Source organism: Musa acuminata, chromosome BXJ1-5 (genome assembly GCF_036884655.1).
Source record: "Musa acuminata AAA Group cultivar baxijiao chromosome BXJ1-5, Cavendish_Baxijiao_AAA, whole genome shotgun sequence".
Taxonomy (NCBI): Eukaryota; Viridiplantae; Streptophyta; class Magnoliopsida; order Zingiberales; family Musaceae; genus Musa; species Musa acuminata.
In genome coordinates this window covers 2,544,237-2,556,068 of record NC_088331.1, presented here as the reverse complement: position 1 = coordinate 2,556,068, position 11,832 = coordinate 2,544,237, and the positions used below count along the sequence as shown (strand labels likewise).

Sequence of the window (11,832 nt, the reverse complement as noted above, 5' to 3'; positions counted from 1 at the left end):
GTGAAAGTAAATATGCAGATTCGCATATTTTCATTCTCTCTCTCTCACCTGTTTTGCCTGCATCTTTTTTTGTTTTTCCTTCACTTGAGAGAATCTAGAGAAGTAAAACAGAGATATTTGATGATTAGTTCATTGTGTTTCTGAACAAGTTTGATTCTTGATAGGTGAAGAGTGATTTCAGTTCGGACAATAGAATCTATACTGATAATTCTAAATTATTTATATGCATGCCCAAAGTGCATGCATTTCCCTTACTTGAATCTGTCTAAAGAAACGCACAATTGATTGCTGAAGAAAGTATTCCATCTCTCCTATCTTACAATTCCAAGTAAATTACATGACGTGAGAACATAGATAGCCATGTGTAGAAGAACAGCAGATGATAAGACTGGTCTTTGTAATGGCGACTGCTCTCAGACTTTGGCTGCCTCAACGGCGGCAGCCGCCCTCTCGGCAACGATCTGCTCATATAAGTCTCTTATCTTCAAACCGATAATGGTCTGGAAGAGGCCGGTGCCGTTGTTGCTGCCGGGGAAGTCGGCGTGCTTCAGCATCTGCTGCGTCACCTCCCCGTAGAACTTAGTCGACAGGTTGCTCAGATGGCTCTCCACATAGATCAGCTCATCCAACCTGTCGAACTGCCCATCCATCTCCAACACCGAGACCTGGCCACGGACGCACACACGCAGGCAGCAAGAGGAGGGTGAAGCAGCTGGCGATGGTAACATCGATGGAAGGAGGTGCGACGGGTTACCTCGTTGGAGTAGTAGGTGTCCGGGCCGTAAGAGAACTGGATGCCGGGGTACGAGCAGGTCAGCTTCCGGCCGCAGGGGATCCAGGAAATGGTGGAGCCTTCGTCGAAGAGGTAGACGGGGCTGAAGTGCTTCACCCCTTCCTTCATGATCAGCCTCACGCGCAGCACCTTTCCTTCGTTGTCGTCGGGGATCAGCCGGGTCGGCAGAACCTCGATGACGGCGTCGGCGTACTGTTTCTGTGGATCTGTCAACAACGCACCCCCACTGAATCCTAATCATCTCATACACACATTCTCTCGAACGATGGAGGAAGAACCAATTGCACGTCACTAAGTTTTTTAGATTGAATTGATATCCGATCTCATTACGTTGATAGATTGATGTTGGCCAATTTAACTTTGTTCCTTAACAAAAATTTCTACTGCAGTGCGTATACTGTGCTAATATGGCACCAATCGAATGCCATCTCAAACATACTCAAATGTACGCTTCCGAATGAACGAACTGTGGTTTGCAGCTCATCTAATGGAAATGGAAGTACCGATATAAGCGTCGAAATCAGGCTTTCGAGCTTCTATGCTAGCTTTGATGCTTTCAAGGCTGTGCCCACGTTCCGCCATATCTCTCTGTGATTCACAACACCCGATGGATTAATGCAGAGAGCATTTCACCAGTAATCTTCGTTCATCGTCACAGAACTAGCCAAGATTTCTAGTCCTTGATTTACCTGAATCTTCCATGCAAACTTGACCTCGTTGCTGATGTCCAAGTAGATGCTGAAGTCCAACAGGTCCCTCACCCGGGCATCGAACCTACAGATGGTGAAAGATCCATCATCAGACTGTTCGCTAAATGAGGAAGCATCAAAAGCTCGCTCACATTGGGTGCAGTCCTTCGATGACCAGAATCTTGGGTGGATTGATGAGCTCAGGGGGGTCAAGCAGGCCGGTGACATGGTTGTAGATTGGCTTGTCCACGGCCACTCCTTCCTTGAGAGCCTTCACTTGGTCGTACATGAGATCGAAGTCATTGGCCCGGGGATCCAGGGCAGTGACTCCCTTCTCCTTCCTCCCTGTTCTGTCCAAAGAGTGGTAGTCATCCAGGCAAATGACAGTGGTGGTGTCACTGATCAACGTGTTGGAGTCTGGGTTGCCTCCCTTGGGCGGCTCCGCCGCGCCTCCGAACACACTCGTCAGCCTCCTCATGAAGGTGCTCTTACCACACCCCGAGTCCGCCGCCAGTCCTATCACCACCGTCTTGGCCTCCGCAGAGCAGGAGATCTCTGAGCTACTCCTCCCTCCTCTGCTGCCGCTTCTCCTCCCACCGGTGAAGAAGATGACCTGCCTTTGGTGGAAGCCCAAGTAAGTCTTGGCCGGACCGGGGAAGGAACACGAGGAGTGGAGGGAAGGAGCAGGGTAGACTGTGCAGGTTGCCATTTTCGGTGTCTTGCTCAGGAATGGCAGCGGAGCTGCACAGTTCTTCTCCCCTACGAGAAGGTGAAAGGCGAAGTCTGGGGAGGAGGGAGCATAAAGATAGAAGGATGGTGTGGTCTGCCTTCTTCTATTCTTTGGTGGTGGCCATGGGTTTGGACACGTTTGGAGAGGCTAGAAATAAGATGAATCACAAGCATGTAAGATCTTTTTTGTGCTGGGTGTGTGAGTTCTGCAGGCTTGGCTGCAGTATGGTTTGTGGTCGATAGGATGAGGTTTTTGATGGTTAGGATGGGGTGGAGAAAGCTTGGTGGACATTCCATGATAGAAGATGTGGTTGTGCCACACGGCACAAAAGGCATGGCTGGTTAGAGATTAGGGAATGAGAGGGGTGGGATTTGAGAAGATAGGGTGGCCATGTTAAATTATTTATTTGAATAAACTTGGCATCTATAGTCTAATTAGCTCCACGGAGGGGAGATTGCATTTCATTTTACCCTCGAGGAAAATAGAAATGGAAAAGAACATTAACATTCTGACTTTAAATGCTTAACAATGGAATTTAAATTTGGATAAATTTTCTCCCAAAAAATACCTTATTTTTACTTTTTTTTATTAGTGCCCCTTTTTCATTTATTCTACCTTTTATTTTTTTAAAAAATAAAAATAAAATTATCTCTGACCTCTATTATATGATCCCTTGTCTTCGTCGGTGTTCTCGCCCATGCTCTCACTGTCATCCTTACTTATGCACCCGCATCTTCGTCGTTGTCCTCACTCACTCGTGTGCTCACATTCTCGTCGTAGTTCTCACTTGTGTGCCCTTGCCAGCTGAAAGAGCGAGAGAGAATACGAGTGAAGAAGGTGAGAATATCGATGGGGTCAAGGTCGATAATGATGCCACGGATGATAATGTTTTAGTCATTGATGCTGATGGTGGGATGAGAGTCGAGCAACAGACTAAAATTATTGAATAGGAAGAGGGTATAGAATTAAGATGGCACTTGGAACGAGATAAAAGACGATATAGGAGGAAGGTGATAGGGTGGAAACTAAAGATAATTTCAACTTCTATCTTTTATAAAATAAGAGACAGAATATGAGAATAAATAGAAAAGAGGATATTAATAAAAGAAAAAGTGAAACTATAGATTTCTTTTTTTTTTTTAGAAGTTAGCCTTGAATTTACCTCATCATCTTTTCTTTCTGGACTAAAAAAAAAAATATTTTCTACTTCATTGCATATACATTCAAGTCCGGTATCAGAAAGCAGAAAGATCTTCACTTGTGATCAGAGTTATATAAACTCTTGCCATCTTGCTAAGGGCTTGTGTTAGTGATTCAGGTATACTTTAGAAGAAAAGGTAACCTATGGTGGAACTTGCTTCTTGAAATTTTATAGGCTGGAAAATATAGATCACCGATATGGTAGAATGACAATAATGATACAAAACAGACATAATATAATTGAAGAAACAATTACAAAAATCAAAGCAGTTAAGAGAATATCTACTTACGAAACAAAGCAGACAAATTTTTTTGATAATAATAACATGTGACATGGAACTTCTGGTTGGAGATCAAATTTATTGGACTATTTGAGATTCTGAGAAAGATTGGACAGAGTTTATAAACTTGCTTTACCACCTCTCTCCGATCCATATTGTATTTCATGTGTCCATTGGGTAAGTATCATTAGAATTCTAATTGGTGTTATTGAACTAATTGGACAAAAATCAAATCCAAAAAACTCATGATTAAGTATGTTTTTCAACTCTTAAGAATTCCTACTAAATGAAAGAATTTCCATAATTAGATATGATTAATTTTAACATTCCAAGAAAAGGTTCCCACACAAAACAGACAAAAATTTGATGATTGCTGTTTGCCATCCAAGAACAAGAGCAGATAAACAAACTGACATCATCTTTGCATAGAAGTGTGTCTCCCCATACACCTTGGTAACTCATGTTGTTGTTAGAAGAAATACAAAAAGCTAGACCGGGGCTAATCTTTTCATCATGGTGAGACAAGATAAAAATATAGCAGTTTCCTAGTTCGCACTTGCAGTAAAAAAATCAATTTAACGTAACAAAATTCCCTGAAAAGGGCTGATAATATTTATTATTCTAACATGAAGAAATCAGAGAATATACCTGTTTCTCTTCTAACAAGGAAAAAGAAAGGATTAGGCACCTCCCTCAGCAGCAGCAAGTTTTCTCCTCTGTTGATGCTCTGCAGCTTTGTAATCCACCACCTCCCTGAACAAACCAGAGGTGAGTTCACAGTCCTTGCTTCCGTAAACTGCAGCCTGGACGCTGGCCATCAACTTAGCAATTTCTCTTCCAGAGAAACCCTCGGTCTTAGCTGCTGCTTCTCTAATTACATCATCTGATATGCCTTTGATCTCTATTATCTGTGGCTTAGGCCGAAACAAACTAAACCAACTGGATTTGCTTTCCCCAGCCTTTGCAATGTATTTGTCCATATACAGCTTTATTAGTTTGAACCGCTCCTCTTCCCTGGGCAAAGGGAACTCAAGGACCTCATCAATGCGGTCAGCAACAGCAGAGTCAAGATCACCAGGTCTGTTGGTGGCAAGGGCAAGCACAATGTCCTTAGACTGGTCTCCTGTGCGGAAAAGGAGAGCATTAAGAGCACTCCTCTGGGCTTCACTCATGTATGTCTTGTTGCGCCTAAAAAATGAAGTTACATGTAAATGAGATACATCATCAAATGCAGTAAAATGCAAGGAAAAAAAATGGAGCATTTCAAATTCATACGTGCACGTGCACACACACACGCATGATGTTATAGACTCAAAACCATGGGTTATGCCATCACTGCTTACCCACTTGATACAGTAACCACAAGAAATTAGTGCATAATGCCTTCAGGATCTCAATATTTGCAACTTTTTCTTTTGATTGAACCCCTATCACTGGCAAGAGGTGGTCCTTAATAGGAATAAGAAGTCGGTGGAGAAGAGATCACATAGTAAAGAGAGAACCACAGGTCTTGAGTGAAAAGTTATCAGAAACAGCAAGCTAGTTTGACCAGAAAAATCAGAACTAAGCCTCGGGTAGCTGGAGGAAACTTGCTTAAAAACAGGCCTAAACTGTTAAGATGCAACTAGAAAAGAGGCTAAACCCTCAAAACCTACTTGAGTAAGTCACTGAGAGAACCCTAAGTGGCACTCCTTTTTTTTGTTCCAGCACCATCCTTCCTCCACTATACCACTTGGTCTTCTCACATCAAGAGTCATCTCCTTTAGTATACTCATCTCTAGTCTATAAATCATTATGACCCTCCCATTTTCAATGTGGGACAAATTATAGTGGAACAATCTCACCCGCTTAAGAGGGTTTGACAACCTCGTCACAAGGCCCAGTGCAGACCTCAGTATCAGTAACCTAGTGGATCACATGAGCTCAGTATCAATATGCTCCAGCAGCAACAAAGGTTTCGGTTTTTGGGGGGTACAGTTTGATAAAAATATGCTATGCTTCTTCAACTTCTTTTGTTGTTTTGTGCTGTCACAACTCACAACTCAATACCCCAGCAAACTCCATTCCAGCAGCCAACCAAAATGGTCTGTACCACTGGACCTTCTGATTGTTTCAAACAAAAACAAAAGCTTAATCTAGGACAAACAAAAAGTTGTTCTAATTCAGTTATTTAAAAACAAAAACACTGGAATGGGAAATCACTTACTCGCACAAAAATGCATCTGCTTCATCAACAAAAAGCAGCAAACCTTTTCTAGATTTTTTGGCCCAATCAAATAATTGATGTATCTTGGTAACTGCTTGTGATCCCAATGGTGCAACATCACCACCGGTCATCAGCGCATAATCCAGGCCCTGAAGAACATGAAACAATCAATAAAAAATGATCAACATATTCACTCAAAAAAGAGAGTTGTAAGAGCAACATACAGATTGACGAGCTAATTCTCGAGCTGCCATAGTTTTCCCTGTACCAGGAGGGCCATAAAAGAGCATGTTACGAAATGGGGCCTGATGGGCTTTCGTGTTAGCAGTTGCACTTGCAAGCTGTTCAACTCTTTTTTGAAGGGAAGGATTAAGAATCACATCACCAAAACCATTTTCATTTTTCCCACTATTGTTTCCTCGGATCATTTTGTTTGATGTGGAGCTAAAGGCACGAGCAAAGAAACCGGACCAAGGATATTTCCCTCGAGATGACTCTCTGATGAGAGATGGTTGACCTAAAATCCGATCGACATATCCCCAGACCACTCTAGCACCTTCTCTGGTATGAAAAGCACACAAAAAAAACCAGAAGTTCTTGTCAATAAAAAGGCTCTCACAAAATAAGTGAAAGAACAAAAAAGGTTATGCCACAAGGTTGTTAAGAAGCCTAGCAAATTGTAGCATGAATTGAGGTTCACACAACTTACAAAATTGTCATTTTAGGACAAATATGCAAAAGTGATCTATACTCTGTGAATGGAAAAGGTATTCGAATTTGTGTTACTTCTTTTACCAATAACCATTATGTAACTGGGACCATATTTCTTGTTAGAAATATGCTTTATCTTTCTCATGTATATTAGATATATGTTTGGACTCTGCAATCCATCAAATACTGACCGCATAAAAAGTTAACTTACCACATTGACAGGTCCCTATTAGCATCTAACTAATAAAAAACTTGAAAACATTTGTTTAGTTTGGCTCTAGAATACAGCCTTTGTAATTTCTTCAATTTTTTATGTTTCAACTTCTTTATCTCCTCTTAAATACAGTAACCACGAAAAACATCAAATATATTCATATGGCAACTGCGTGGAAAATAGAAGGCACAGAACCTTTCCAATGTCTGTTGAAGATATACCTTGTTGTGTATATCCCAGCAGCAAGAGCTGTTACACCACCAACAGCTACAATTAATTTGTTCTGGTCAGTAAGTATTGCCCGCAAACCACCTATAGAACATTAAAAAGAACATAGTTAAGCAACCAAGAAGTAAACGAGAACTCATACTTCACTAGCAGCAAAGTAAAAAAAAATACCTTTAGCATCATTAAGAGTCTATGATGTTATTTGAACATTACAAAGTATTGTTTACTACTCATATGGTCAGGAAATACTACAAGAAGTAAGAAAAAAAAAGATCATAAAATACAAAGGAATGAAATAGAGCTGAGATAGATCAGTGGGTTGGATTATTGGACAACATCGATTTGTCATAATGGTGCTAGATATGACTACATAATTATGTGTCCTAGGATAATTATGTATTTTTTCCTCATGCATATTGTCATATATAGCCACCTCAAACCCAATTTGGATCCGTATTAGTTAAATGTCAGATTCATACCCACATATATATTAGTATCTGCCGAATATCTACTTAAGTTGGCATCTGGAAACTAAAAAGTGGATATGACCATAAAAAAACACTTTACCAAGATATAAGATATCATGACCCGAACCTGATAAGCTAATTGGCCTATCAACCTTGTTTGACCTAAATCACTGGTCAAAATGCTTAAGCTGAAATTGATAGTAATACATTCATCAAACCCTTACAAGTCAATCTCAACCTTACCCACTTCTCATGTGGGACTAATCGAGATGTTACAATTTTCCCCACTCAAGGGACTATGACGTCAAGGCTTGTCATAGTCCAGATCAAACCATAGCATAGTACATGTGAAGCGTAACTCAATGGTAGCTCCACATCGTGATGAGTCTTCTGACTCCATCCACGAGTATCCATTTCCTACTTAAGGCCCCTCACTATGCCGAAATACTAGGTCGGCTTTGATATCAAATATCACGACCTGGGTCTGATAAACTAATTGGTCCATCAATTTCGTTTGACCTAAACATTAGTCAAAATATTCAAACTGAAGTTGATAATAGTACACTCATCATACCCTTATGAGTTAATCTTAGTCTTGCCCACTTCTGATGTAAGACTAATCGAAGTGTTACGCAAGCTACATCAATAATTACTTCCATAGTTTACTTACATTGAGAACAATTTATAGACAAAATTACAATAAATTGACAAACATTCTGTCTTAATCTTCCCATGCAATTGGCTCCAAACCAACTTAAATATATAAAAGTTTGAGGAAAAATAGTTGAAAAAATAAAACGAGCTGATAATGAGCTAGTCACCGACTTGTTATGGTAACATTAAATATTTACCATCACCAAGACACATTCAGGTCAAGGCCAATAGATGCATCATGAAAAGAGAAAATATTTCTTATGGGCATCATGCTTGTTCAAAGTTGTTCATATGGCAAAAACTAGAAGACATACATTAATACATCATATGCAAAACACAATTTTAAATGATGGTTTCAACACTTTGTGATGTCGTCAACCTCACAAAGTTTTTAAATTAACAGCTTTAAATATTGGCCATGCCAATGTAAAGACATCATAGAAGAAAAAAGCATATATTTTCTTTAATAGCTAACTTTAGAATACAATGTTAAAGCCTAATTATAAAGTCAATAAAGCAATGTGGCCACTCCTAGCATGCTCCTCATAAATGCTGCCTCTTATAGCAAGACAGTTTTTCATTAAGAATAACAGTGTAAAATCTAAGCAATCATATAGGCCACATTGGAAGCCCCATTGAGGTGATAAGTACTAGTAGGACCTGAACATCCTTTGACAGTTGAATAGAGAAATTGAAGAACTGGGATTCCAAAATCTGCAGTTCCTACTTCTATGATAGTGTAGTTTACGGCCTCATGAGTTATTTTCTTCCAACAGCAACTTCAGTTGACTCTCTTTCACTGTCATTAAAGAGCTCCAACCTCCCTCAGTTATATCTCGAAGACGCTTTCTCACATTCAAATAAGCAAAAAATTAATGTACTTATCATAAAACACATTAAAATGCATTCATGCATGTGCACTCCATCGACACCCTATTTAGGAATTGTTAGGCCAACCACAAAACTGAAAACAAGTCACCTATTGGCATGTATATCTTTATCAGTTGCTGCATACCCTAAGATTTGGCTGTTAAATAAAAAAACATAACAGCTGTAGTACCAAAGAACTTGACTCTATTTTGCAGCATAAGTTTTGGAAATTTTAAAATACATCATTGCAAAAGTACCTCCAATATGGTCAAAGGTTGTGTTGATTGCTGATATCCATTTGTCTCTCTCTGCATTAGCTCGCTCTACTAGCATTCGTCTATTTACCTCTTCAGCTAATTTTGCTTCATGTGCTCTTCCTTCTGCTTCAGCCAAGGCTCTCACTCTGATCGTTTCACGTTCTATCTCTGCCTTTTCCTTTTCTGTCTGTCTTCGCTGGGCTTGAATCTGTTCTTCAGTAGCACGGCGAATTTGTTCCTGCCTGATGGATGATTCTTCTTGCATTTTGACAAGTTCCTGATTTCTGCCCCTTTGACTTTCATGCTCCGCCTGACAGAGACAATCGAAGATGCATGATTTTACTGGAATGGAATAAATAAAGGGGTCTTTCTACTAGTCAAAATAAAATAAGGTTTGCCTGCATTCTCTTCCTGGCCAATTCATCCTCATATCTAGCCATTTGGGCTTTTGTTTGTGCCTGTTGTTGAGCTAATTTTTTCTGCTCTTCATAAATCACACGTTGCCTATCCTGCAAGAGAACGTGTAAAACTACCATGACTAAGAAGGTACATGCATCCAAGGCAAATATATAGAATAAAAATCAACTTCAGGAAGAAAATAAAGCAGCCAAAATTCAATTAATATATAGGAAAAAAATGAATAATTCTTGCATATAGGAAGTATAACCCCTATATATAATCCAAGTGTCACTGCATGGTTCACCTTCATTGACAGGTCAATTTAACTATTTCATCACCTGAAAACGATCGTCCTCAAAAAACCACTGACAATTCTTCAAGCAAATGTATTCAAATGTTTTGTGACAGTTAAGAGATAGAGGTAGTATTCTATCAAGCTAATAACGTCCTAAGTGAGAGGATATGATTTCGTTTCCTTTTCTTAAGCAACAAGTTTGCAATATTTTGAAGGTTCCATTATATGTGCATGAGCTTAAATATGCCATTCACAATATATCCAACAAGATATTTCATAGTTGTATTTGTCATCTGATGAAGTTCTGTTTTGCTTTCTAGCACTCATGGATTGCCTTACCAAGTATAACATACATGTACACTCGAGTACTGGTTACCCTGCTATAACTACCTTGATACACCCTTACAACATGGTTGGCTTAAACAGGTGGTCTTTTTTGTACTATATTAACATGTAGGCTATTTGAAAAAAAGGCAATCCCTAACTAGGACAACTTAAGTATGATGTTATTGGAGAAACAAACTCCATCTAGTTATAATCTTCACTAAAAGAATATCATTATAATGTATAACTGCAGATAGTTGATTTCAAAGATTCACATAGACCATAACACCAAGAATAAATGTAAGTTAGTACAGGTGAACACGGAGAATAAACAAACACCATGGTTGCAAAAATCACATGCAACAACATACTTTATCAAATATAGATTCGTAATGAGTTTTTCAGATTAAAGTTACATTCAATTCAAGATACACATCAAGGAATATCGTACAATGTGAATCAACATTTAAGAAAGGATGTAATGACAATCCAATACTGTATAAGTTTATAATCAGAGGATTAAATTCTTTCATCATGGTATGTCCTTGTGACCAGATCAGGCAGGAAAAGAATAAGCATATTATATTTCATCCACCAAGAACGTTATGTACCTATTCTTATAGTGTAAGTCCTTAGAGTGCCTGATTCCTATAAGGACGGTCTCTAAGGACTTGCCATCAAGTGATGTACCAGAAGTACGTCCAAACTCACCGTTTCATGCTGAGCCTGGATTGCCTGGAACTCCGCCTTCTTTGCAGTCAATTCCACCTGCCTTGTCTCTTCTTGCTTCCTCATCAACTCAAACACCTAAGCCATCACCAGCACCAACCCCAAGTTGAGAAGCCGAACTCACATTGAGACTTCTCCTCACACTACTAGAACGAACGCAAATGAATCAAGTTCAACCAACAAAGATGGCACCTTTTTGGCCTGCGACGAGCTGTTTATCTCCCGGAGGGCCCTGGCCCCCCTCTCCAGCGCCTCGGGATCGAACCCCGCGGCAGTGGTCCGAGGGTTGTCATTCCGCACCCTAGTTTCCTCCTTCACAACATCGTCCGGAGGAGGGCCACCCTCCGCAACCGACTGCGGCTGCGAGGAGAAGGGGAAGAAATTGAAGGTCCCGTCGGCATGGACGTGCTCCGCCGCCATAATCGCCGAGGCCAGGACGGAGGCCGCAGCCGCAGCTCGAGACATCACCATCGATTTCGTCGGAGACGGTAGACAAATGAGAGGAGAAAACCCCCAGGGCAGAAGAGTCGAGGGGCCTCTTCTGCTTTGGGAAAGAGTCGAGGGTTTTGGAGTGGGAGGCCACGAAGGGTTTTAACGCAAGGAACCGAGGTGGTCCACTGGGGCTTTGCAAGCCGTCGATTGATGTTTTCGATGGTATCGGACGGTCCGGGGCTCTGTTGTTGATGTGTCTTGCGGCGCAAGAGGGACGGGGAGGTGGGTAACTCTGACCGTATGGCAATTCCATACACTACCTTAAGATCCATCCATAACCGTCCATTACCCTT

General features: G+C 40.6%; 2 protein-coding genes across 3 annotated transcripts; both read right to left on the bottom strand.

Moving 5' to 3' along the window:
• Positions 1-266: 266 nt before the first annotated feature.
• On the bottom strand, positions 267-2,384 carry LOC135672972 (phosphoribulokinase, chloroplastic-like). Its single transcript, XM_065181565.1, has 5 exons — positions 1,635-2,384; positions 1,483-1,567; positions 1,297-1,381; positions 755-999; positions 267-665 (listed from the first exon to the last, which is right to left on the bottom strand). The coding sequence occupies exons 1-5, from the start codon at positions 2,189-2,191 to the stop codon at positions 414-416; spliced, it is 1,224 nt and encodes a 407-aa protein (XP_065037637.1). The 5' UTR covers positions 2,192-2,384; the 3' UTR covers positions 267-413.
• A 499-nt stretch (positions 2,385-2,883) lies between these two features.
• On the bottom strand, positions 2,884-11,603 carry LOC135672971 (uncharacterized). 2 transcript variants are annotated; one of them, XM_065181563.1, is made up of 9 exons: positions 11,240-11,603; positions 11,030-11,125; positions 9,699-9,809; positions 9,301-9,610; positions 7,046-7,136; positions 6,124-6,460; positions 5,900-6,048; positions 4,342-4,881; positions 2,884-3,016 (listed from the first exon to the last, which is right to left on the bottom strand). In XM_065181563.1, exons 1-8 carry the CDS (start codon positions 11,516-11,518, stop codon positions 4,374-4,376), a joined length of 1,881 nt encoding a protein of 626 aa, XP_065037635.1. In that variant the 5' UTR covers positions 11,519-11,603; the 3' UTR covers positions 2,884-3,016; positions 4,342-4,373. The 2 variants fall into 2 exon arrangements, with proteins under 2 accessions (XP_065037635.1, XP_065037634.1); XM_065181562.1 differs by lacking the exon at positions 2,884-3,016 and having other exon boundaries at positions 4,095-4,881.
• Positions 11,604-11,832: the final 229 nt, after the last annotated feature.

Excerpts from the sequence above, each read along its gene's own strand:
- LOC135672971 (XM_065181563.1), bottom strand. The coding sequence starts at position 11,518 with ATGGTGATGTCTCGAGCTGCGGCTGCGGCCTCCGTCCTGGCCTCGGCG. Across the intron at positions 11,126-11,239 it reads GCTCGTCGCAGGCCAAAAAG|GTGTTTGAGTTGATGAGGAA; the intron begins GTGCCATCTTTG and ends GTGATGGCTTAG. Across the intron at positions 9,611-9,698 it reads TGGCCAGGAAGAGAATGCAG|GCGGAGCATGAAAGTCAAAG; the intron begins GCAAACCTTATT and ends TGTCTCTGTCAG.
- LOC135672972 (XM_065181565.1), bottom strand. The coding sequence starts at position 2,191 with ATGGCAACCTGCACAGTCTACCCTGCTCCTTCCCTCCACTCCTCGTGT. Across the intron at positions 1,568-1,634 it reads ATCGAAGGACTGCACCCAAT|GTTCGATGCCCGGGTGAGGG; the intron begins GTGAGCGAGCTT and ends CACCATCTGTAG. Across the intron at positions 1,382-1,482 it reads AGTTTGCATGGAAGATTCAG|AGAGATATGGCGGAACGTGG; the intron begins GTAAATCAAGGA and ends TGTGAATCACAG.